The sequence below is a fragment of the Oncorhynchus gorbuscha genome, linkage group LG23 (assembly GCF_021184085.1).
Source record: "Oncorhynchus gorbuscha isolate QuinsamMale2020 ecotype Even-year linkage group LG23, OgorEven_v1.0, whole genome shotgun sequence".
Classification (NCBI taxonomy): domain Eukaryota; kingdom Metazoa; phylum Chordata; class Actinopteri; order Salmoniformes; family Salmonidae; genus Oncorhynchus; species Oncorhynchus gorbuscha.
This window is the reverse complement of record NC_060195.1, coordinates 14124612-14133653: the sequence shown is the minus strand read 5'-3', so window position 1 is coordinate 14133653 and position 9042 is coordinate 14124612. Positions and strand designations below refer to the sequence as shown.

The 9042-nt window shown below is 47.1% G+C and overlaps 1 protein-coding gene across 1 annotated transcript in view; it reads left to right on the top strand.

The window, feature by feature from the left end:
* Nucleotides 1-630: 630 nt before the first annotated feature.
* The window catches only part of LOC124010570 (cohesin subunit SA-2-like), a 31296-nt gene continuing 22884 nt past the window's right edge, over nucleotides 631-9042 (top strand). Inside the window, exons 1-7 of the mRNA XM_046323152.1 lie at nucleotides 631-840; nucleotides 2980-3097; nucleotides 3179-3257; nucleotides 6710-6844; nucleotides 7010-7183; nucleotides 7359-7563; nucleotides 7718-7869. Of these exons, the coding sequence (XP_046179108.1) occupies nucleotides 3054-3097; nucleotides 3179-3257; nucleotides 6710-6844; nucleotides 7010-7183; nucleotides 7359-7563; nucleotides 7718-7869 (789 nt within the window). The 5' untranslated portion in view covers nucleotides 631-840; nucleotides 2980-3053. The remainder of the gene's footprint in view (nucleotides 841-2979; nucleotides 3098-3178; nucleotides 3258-6709; nucleotides 6845-7009; nucleotides 7184-7358; nucleotides 7564-7717; nucleotides 7870-9042) is intronic.

Below are 9042 nucleotides of genomic sequence, written 5' to 3'. Positions count from 1 at the left end.
ATCACTAGTCACTTTAATAATGCCACTTTAATAATGTTTACATATCTTGCATTACTCATCTCATATGTATATACTGTATTTTATAACATCTACTGCATCCTGCCTATGTCGCTCTGTTATTGCTCATCCTTATTGCGTATTCGGGGGTGGCAGCGTAGCCTAGTGGTTAGAGCGTTGGACTAGTAACCGCAAGGTTGCTAGTTCAAACCCCTGAGCTGACAAGGTACAAATCTGTCGTCCTGCCCCTGAACAGGCAGTTAACCCACTGTTCCCAGGCCGTCATTGAAAATAAGAATATGTTCTTAACTGACTTGCCTGGTTAAATAAAGGTAAAATAAAAAAATAAAAAAATCCATTCTTTACTTAGATTTGTGTGTATTAAGTAGTTGTTGTGGAATTGTTCGCTACTCGCAATAACATCTGCTAACCATGTATGTGTATGTGACTAATACAATTTGATTTGATGTTGCGCCTCTGGGTTCAGAAACTCTGTGGTGGGGCCATCCCCACCCCCATCTGTCACGTACTTGCTGGTCGCTGGCAGCTGCACACCGTGTAAATAACCGCTAGGTGTCAGATCCCCCATCGTCACGGGGCTACGGACGTATTTCCTCTGGCCGCTAGAGGGCAGCTGTACACCAGGAGTTTTCCTCTCCCCTCGTTGTCGAAACAACAAACCCTACTACGGAGCAAGTGGCGGGGTGAAACTGAGAGAGCGTCCAAAACCGCCTCTGACCGCCACTTTCAAACTCATTTGCGGAAATCGTGGTTATATCAAAACAGGAACAGATAGCGACTCAACAAAGCAGTGACTCGTTTGGAAATACATTGAATAACGGGGTAAGTTATAAAATGGCGGAGTGGAATCTCGAAGTTAGTTGGTTTGTAGCAATTTTGTTGGTAGCTACCTTCTCATGCTAGGCTAGAAGTACGGAGACTGCTAGCCACGGAAAGTCGTAAGCTAGCCACTGCAGGCTACTTTTTTTTTGTCTAGTTTATCGTGAATCTGTGTTATGTATACCGAAAAGTAGACTCACTTCATTGACACGTAGATAGCTAGTTAGCTAGGCTAATATGCAATAAAGTGTTTGTTTACGTCCATTTAAATGTTTTTTTTCCACTTGGGAGTTAACGTTAGCTATAGGTAACGTTACAGTATCGAAACTCCCGAGGCAAGATGGAGGACGTAAGGACCAGGTGTTTTTATGTAACTATATGGTTGTATTGTTGTTCCACAACAAGTGGGTTGCATTAAACAAGCTAATTTAGCTCTTTACACGAACTTTGAGGGCCACATGGTATTAGCTAACTAGCTAAATATCCACTGTTTATTGAGAAGATGGCTGGCTATCCGAACTCCGTTCGATTGCAGCCAGCGGTCTAAGACGGGGCGCTAACATTGCTAGTTGGCTAACTAGCCAGGAAACTAGCTAGCTAACTTAACAAGATGGAGAATGGCAGCTATGCTATGCTAACGTCAGTTAGCTACCCAGTTAAGATGGAGATAATTTCACGGGTGTTTTTTTTTGTTGCCTTGTATGTACTGTAGCTGCTTAGCTTACAGAAAAGTGGGTTACTTGAATGATACAATTTTAAACTCTTGGTGGAATGTTATCCACGGAAGGCAAGTTGTTATTTTAATGTACTTAACGTTAAGGGTAACTTTCTGATGACAGCCGGTGTTTAGCTAGCTTCTTCAGCAAGCCAGTCTGGGCAATCCCTCGCCGGGATACCACTGCCTAATCATGACAGTGACCGTCACCGAACAAGCCCAAGAGCTGCTGTCGCACTAGCTAGCCAATTGTAGCTAGTCTAGTTCAGGATGCTCTCTGTTGGTTATTTCGACGTTGGCAGCTATCAATAATGTAGTTATTTACGCGCTTTGTGTCGCTCAGGGACCCGGGTTTGGCGCCACTTTTTCAGTCCCCATCATCAATGCTTCGCATCTGTCAGCCAGCCAGCCAGTGTACTGTCTCACGAGTGTCTCCGCTTATGCAATAAGATGCACAGGATGTTGCTTGCTAATGCTATTTTATTGCGTTAAAGTACAGTTGTAGCTGTATGTATTATGTATAAATTTTGCCTACAAGGATGGCTTTTAGATTCAATGAAATAAGTCGAGCCCATCAGATATCTCATGTACTTAGCTATATACATTAGCGTTTTAAAGTTTAGTCTGAATCCACCTACTTTTCATTCCATACTTCTCACTGGTTAGTGAGGGTAGATGCCCCACTTTTCCCCCGCAAAACTTTAATCAGCCTGCAATCCGGCACACAAAAAAGCACAAACTGGTTGTATGTACAGACACGAGCAGTTTTATTGTACTGTCAAGTGCAATCATTTCTCGTTGGTCGTTACAATTCATTTTCTGATTGACACACTTCTATTGTAATCATTCATAGTACATTATGTCCCGACTGTCAATAAGACACCCAGGATAGGGTCGCTCCTAGTCTCACTTTGGCCTCCTGTAGTTCAACACACCTGTCCTGATGACATACTAGTATTGACAATATTGTTGATTCATAAACATAAAATAAAAAGGTCATATTTGATCTTTAATATAATTTTGTTAATGATGGTTGAGTATACCACTCTTGCTGCGCTCTGCTATTTGCCTTTTATATGTCTACTGGTGTCTCTAGTGGAGGGTGGATCTGACACTCCTTTATATGGTCATGGGGGGGGGTTCCTATGTCCAGCCCTGGGTGACGTTTCCTGGAAACCAAAGAGCGAGAGAGCCAATGAGCTCACAGCAGTGCATGACAGAGGGGATAGAGCCCACCCCCTGTTACCATGTGAAAGCAATCTTTTTGTTTATTTTTTTTTTCTGTGATGAATGAGCCACTGGCAGATATTGAGGCCTGTTCAAGAGGATACAATTTGATCTGCAGGTTATCATATAACTCTTCTCTCTCCTGTCTTCTCTGAATGTGAGCCCAATACCCATGCATTCTCTTCTGTTTTCTCCTCCAGGTCCTACGCTACCTTGTGGACGCTGAGGATCTGAGGTCTGTTCTTATTTCAGTTGGATCAGACATGTTAGAGAAATGATAGCGGCACCAGAGTTACCGTCGGAGTTCCACTATCCTCAGTAAGTGGCTACTTTCATTGTGTGTGTGTCAACCAGCATGCAGCAGACTGTTTCTAATATGTGTGTGTGTGTGTTTGCCAGGGATACGGACACCCGTTTCTCCTCAGACACAGACTTCTCTGAGGCTCCTGATGTCAGTATCAACCCAACCAAAGGAAAGGTACGACTCTTACCCAAGTTATACACACCACAACATATTACAAGCTCTACAGCATAGGAGTAGAACCTCTTCCCCACGCTCTACAACATAGTAGTAGAACCTCTTCCCCACGCTCTACAACATAGTAGTAGAACCTCTTCCCCACGCTCTACAACATAGTAGTAGAACCTCTTCCCCACGCTCTACAACATAGTAGTAGAACCTCTTCCCCACGCTCTACAACATAGTAGTAGAACCTCTTCCCCACGCTCTACAACATAGTAGTAGAACCTCTTCCCCACGCTCTACAACATAGTAGTAGAACCTCTTCCCCATGCTCTACAACATAGTAGTAGAACCTCTTCCCCACGCTCTACAACATAGTAGTAGAACCTCTTCCCCACGCTCTACAACATAGTAGTAGAACCTCTTCCCCACGCTCTACAACATAGTATTACAGCCTCTTCCCCACGCTCTATAGTATTAGAACCCCTTCCCCACGCTCTACAGTACAGTATTAGAACCTCTTCCCCACACGCTACAACATAGTATTAGAACCCCTTCCCCACGCTCTACAGTACAGTATTAGAACCTCTTCCCCACACTCTACAACATAGTATTAGAACCTCTTCCCCACACTCTACAACATAGTAGTAGAACCTCTTCCCCACGCTCTACAACATAGTAGTAGAACCTCTTCCCCACGCTCTACAACATAGTAGTAGAACCTCTTCCCCACGCTCTACAACATAGTAGTAGAACCTCTTCCCCACGCTCTACAACATAGTAGTAGAACCTCTTCCCCACGCTCTACAACATAGTAGTAGAACCTCTTCCCCACGCTTTACAACATAGTAGTAGAACCTCTTCCCCACGCTCTACAACATAGTAGTAGAACCTCTTCCCCACGCTCTACAACATAGTATTACAGCCTCTTCCCCACGCTCTACAACATAGTATTACAGCCTCTTCCCCACGCTCTACAACATAGTATTACAGCCTCTTCCCCACGCTCTACAACATAGTATTACAGCCTCTTCCCCACGCTCTACAACATAGTATTACAACCTCTTCCCCACGCTCTACAACATAGTATTACAACCTCTTCCCCACGCTCTATAGTATTACAGCCTCTTCCCCACGCTCTACAACATAGTATTACAGCCTCTTCCCCACGCTCTACAACATAGTATTACAGCCTCTTCCCCACGCTCTACAACATAGTATTACAACCTCTTCCCCACGCTCTACAACATAGTATTACAACCTCTTCCCCACGCTCTACAACATAGTATTAGAACCTCTTCCCCACGCTCTACAACATAGTATTAGAACCTCTTCCCCACGCTCTATAGTATTAGAACCTCTTCCCCACGCTCTACAACATAGTATTACAGCCTCTTCCCCACGCTCTACAACATAGTATTACAGCCTCTTCCCCACGCTCTACAGTATAGTATTACAACCTCTTCCCCACGCTCTACAACATAGTAGTAGAACCTCTTCCCCACGCTCTACAACATAGTAGGAGAACCTCTTCCCCACGCTCTACAACATAGTAGTAGAACCTCTTCCCCACGCTCTACAACATAGTAGTAGAACCTCTTCCCCACGCTCTACAACATAGTAGTAGAACCTCTTCCCCACGCTCTACAGCATAGTAGTAGAACCTCTTCCCCACGCTCTACAACATAGTAGTAGAACCTCTTCCCCACGCTCTACAACATAGTAGTAGAACCTCTTCCCCACGCTCTACAGCATAGTAGTAGAACCTCTTCCCCACGCTCTACAGCATAGTAGTAGAACCTCTTCCCCACGCTCTACAGCATAGTAGTAGAACCTCTTCCCCACGCTCTACAGCATAGTAGTAGAACCTCTTCCCCACGCTCTACAGCATAGTAGTAGAACCTCTTCCCCACGCTCTACAGCATAGTAGTAGAACCTCTTCCCCACGCTCTACAGCATAGTAGTAGAACCTCTTCCCCACGCTCTACAGCATAGTAGTAGAACCTCTTCCCCACGCTCTACAGCATAGTAGTAGAACCTCTTCCCCACGCTCTACAGCATAGTAGTAGAACCTCTTCCCCACGCTCTACAGCATAGTAGTAGAACCTCTTCCCCACGCTCTACAGCATAGTAGTAGAACCTCTTCCCCACGCTCTACAGCATAGTAGTAGAACCTCTTCCCCACGCTCTACAGCATAGTAGTAGAACCTCTTCCCCACGCTCTACAGCATAGTAGTAGAACCTCTTCCCCACGCTCTACAGCATAGTAGTAGAACCTCTTCCCCACGCTCTACAGCATAGTAGTAGAACCTCTTCCCCACGCTCTACAGCATAGTAGTAGAACCTCTTCCCCACGCTCTACAGCATAGTAGTAGAACCTCTTCCCCACGCTCTACAGCATAGTAGTAGAACCTCTTCCCCACGCTCTACAGCATAGTAGTAGAACCTCTTCCCCACGCTCTACAGCATAGTAGTAGAACCTCTTCCCCACGCTCTACAGCATAGTAGTAGAACCTCTTCCCCACGCTCTACAGCATAGTAGTAGAACCTCTTCCCCACGCTCTACAGCATAGTAGTAGAACATCTTCCCCACGCTCTACAGCATAGTAGTAGAACCTCTTCCCCACGCTCTACAGCATAGTAGTAGAACCTCTTCCCCACGCTCTACAGCATAGTAGTAGAACCTCTTCCCCACGCTCTACAGCATAGTAGTAGAACCTCTTCCCCACGCTCTACAGCATAGTAGTAGAACCTCTTCCCCACGCTCTACAGCATAGTAGTAGAACCTCTTCCCCACGCTCTACAGCATAGTAGTAGAACCTCTTCCCCACACTCTATAGTATTGCAACCTCTTCCCCACGCTCTATAGTATTGCAACCTCTTCCCCACACTCTATAGTATTGCAACCTCTTCCCCACGCTCTACAGCATAGTAGTAGAACCTCTTCCCCGCGCTCTACAACATAGTATTAGAACCTCTTCCCCGCGCTCTACAACATAGTAGTAGAACCTCTTCCCCACGCTCTACAACACAGTATTACAACCTCTTCCCCACGCTCTACAACATAGTATTACAGCCTCTTCCCCACGCTCTACAACATAGTATTACAGCCTCTTCCCCACGCTCTACAGCGTAGTATTAGAACCTCTTCCCCACGCTCTATAGCGTAGTATTAGAACCTCTTCCCCACGCTCTACAGCGTAGTATTAGAACCTCTTCCCCACGCCCTACAGCGTAGTATTAGAACCTCTTCCCCCACGCTCTACAACCATAGTATTACAGCCTCTTCCCCACGCTCTACAGTGTAGTATTAGAACCTCTTCCCCCACGCTCTACAGCATAGTATTAGAACCTCTTCCCCACGCTCTACAGCATAGTATTACAACCTCTTCCCCAAGCTACTGTCTCTGGCCATATTAGTAAGCATTATGCTGTTTAACCCTTTATTGATTTCCCTCCCATCCCAGGGGGGTAAGAAGGGGAAGAAGGTGACAGGAGAGAAGGGTAAAGGAGCAGGGAGGATGAACGGCCACTACCAGGAGAATGGCATGGAGAACCTAATGCTCTTTGAGGTTGTCAAGATGGGCAAGAGCGCAATGCAGGTTAGTGTGTGTGTATATATAACAATGAATGAGAGCCTACACACGACAGCCCAATAGTTTATTTGATTATCTAATGACCAGATCAGCTTTATTGGAGTTGGGACTGTCTCTGGGACTGTTTTAGTTGTACTTATTGTCTATCTCTGCTGTTTGTCCTGGCTCCAGTCTGTGGTGGATGACTGGATTGAGGCATATAAAACCGACAGGGACATGGCTCTGCTAGACCTCATCAACTTCTTCATCCAGTGTTCTGGCTGTAAAGGAGTGGTCAGTGGAGAGATGTTCCGAAACATGCAGAACTCTGAGATCATCAGGAGGATGACAGAGGAGTTTGACGAGGTAGGTTTTGTGTGTGTGAGACGTGGTAGGTGCATCACTCTGGGTTGAAGTTTAGTCTTGTCACCTGAAATGTTTCAGTTAAATGTCATTACCCTCTCTTTGAGTTGCATGCAATAGTGAAGCCATAACTCCCATAAACCTCTCTCTCTCTCTCCACCCTCCTCCCCCTCTATAGGACAGCGGTGACTACCCTTTGACCATGGCAGGTCCGCTGTGGAAGAAGTTTAAGGGTAGTTTCTGTGAGTTCATTGCTGTCTTGGTGAGACAATGTCAGTACAGCATCATCTATGATGAGTACCTCATGGACACGGTCATATCGCTCCTCACCGGACTGTCGGACTCACAGGTCCGAGCCTTCAGGCACACCAGCACACTGGCAGGTAAGGGAGAGAGAATGGGTGTGGTCGGGGGATATGTCTGTCTGTCTGTATTGGTCGTTTATTTCCATCTTCCCTGGGCACACGGGTACGCTGATTGTGTGTGTGTGTGTGTGTGTGTGTGTGTGTGTGTGTGTGTGTGTGTGTGTGTGTGTAGCTATGAAGCTGATGACAGCCCTGGTGAATGTAGCTCTGAACCTGAGCATCAACATGGACAACACACAGCGGCAGTACGAGACAGAGAGAAACAAGATGGTCGCTAAGAGAGCCAACGACCGTCTGGAGCTACTGCTGCAGAAACGCAAAGAGGTGAGAGGGATGAGGTCAGTGTTTGGCTCCTCCTGGGTTAGTGGTAAGGGTTAGGCTCCTCCTGGGTTAGTGGTAAGGGTTAGGCTCCTCCTGGGTTAGTGGTAAGGGTTAGGCTCCTCCTGGGTTGGTGGTAAGGGTTAGGCTCCTCCTGGGTTGGTGGTAAGGGTTAGGCTCCTCCTGGGTTGGTGGTAAGGGTTAGGCTCCTCCTGGGTTGGTGGTAAGGGTTAGGCTCCTCCTGGGTTGGTGGTAAGGGTTGGGCTCCTCCTGGGCTCGGGCTCCTCCTGGGCAAGGGGGTTGGGCTCCTCCTGGGCAAGGGGGTTGGGCTCCTCCTGGGCAAGGGGGTTGGGCTCCTCCTGGGCAAGGGGGTTGGGCTCCTCCTGGGCAAGTGGGTTGGGCTCCTCCTGGGCTCGGGCTCCCCCTGGGCAAGGGGGTTGGGCTCCCCCTGGGCAAGGGGGTTGGGCTCCCCCTGGGCAAGGGGGTTGGGCTCCCCCTGGGCAAGGGGGTTGGGCTCCCCCTGGGCAAGGGGGTTGGGCTCCCCCTGGGCAAGGGGGTTGGGCTCCCCCTGGGCAAGGGGGTTGGGCTCCCCCTGGGCAAGGGGTCCTTGTTGGGGAACTGTGTAAGGCTTCTTGGGCCCTTGGTTTAGGGTTAGTTTGGCTCACATTTTCTTTAGTGTTGGCTAATATCGTTGCTTCTGAGAACCTGCTTCATAAAACACTCACATTACCCACTTTCAGCAGCCTAACAAGAGGTGTTCCAATTTAGAGATGAGGATACGTGAAGACATGCCTGAGGAGCATAAGTAGTCAGGAGGGGCGGTCGCAGGGGGAGGAACGGACAGGCACGAGCATACATGCATACAATACATACATGCATACAATACATGCATACATACATACAATACATACATACATACATACATACATACATACATACATACATACATACATACATACATACATACATACATACATACATACATACATACATACATACATACATACATACATACATACATACATACATACATGCATGCATGCTAGGTCCTGTGGCTGAGCTGGCATCAATGTCTGTGTCCTGGCTTACATAACACGATGTCCCACTGGGCTTCCATCTGCCGGCTCCTACTACTACAACATTTCACTAATTATAACTATACTAGCTGTCTCTTCTGTG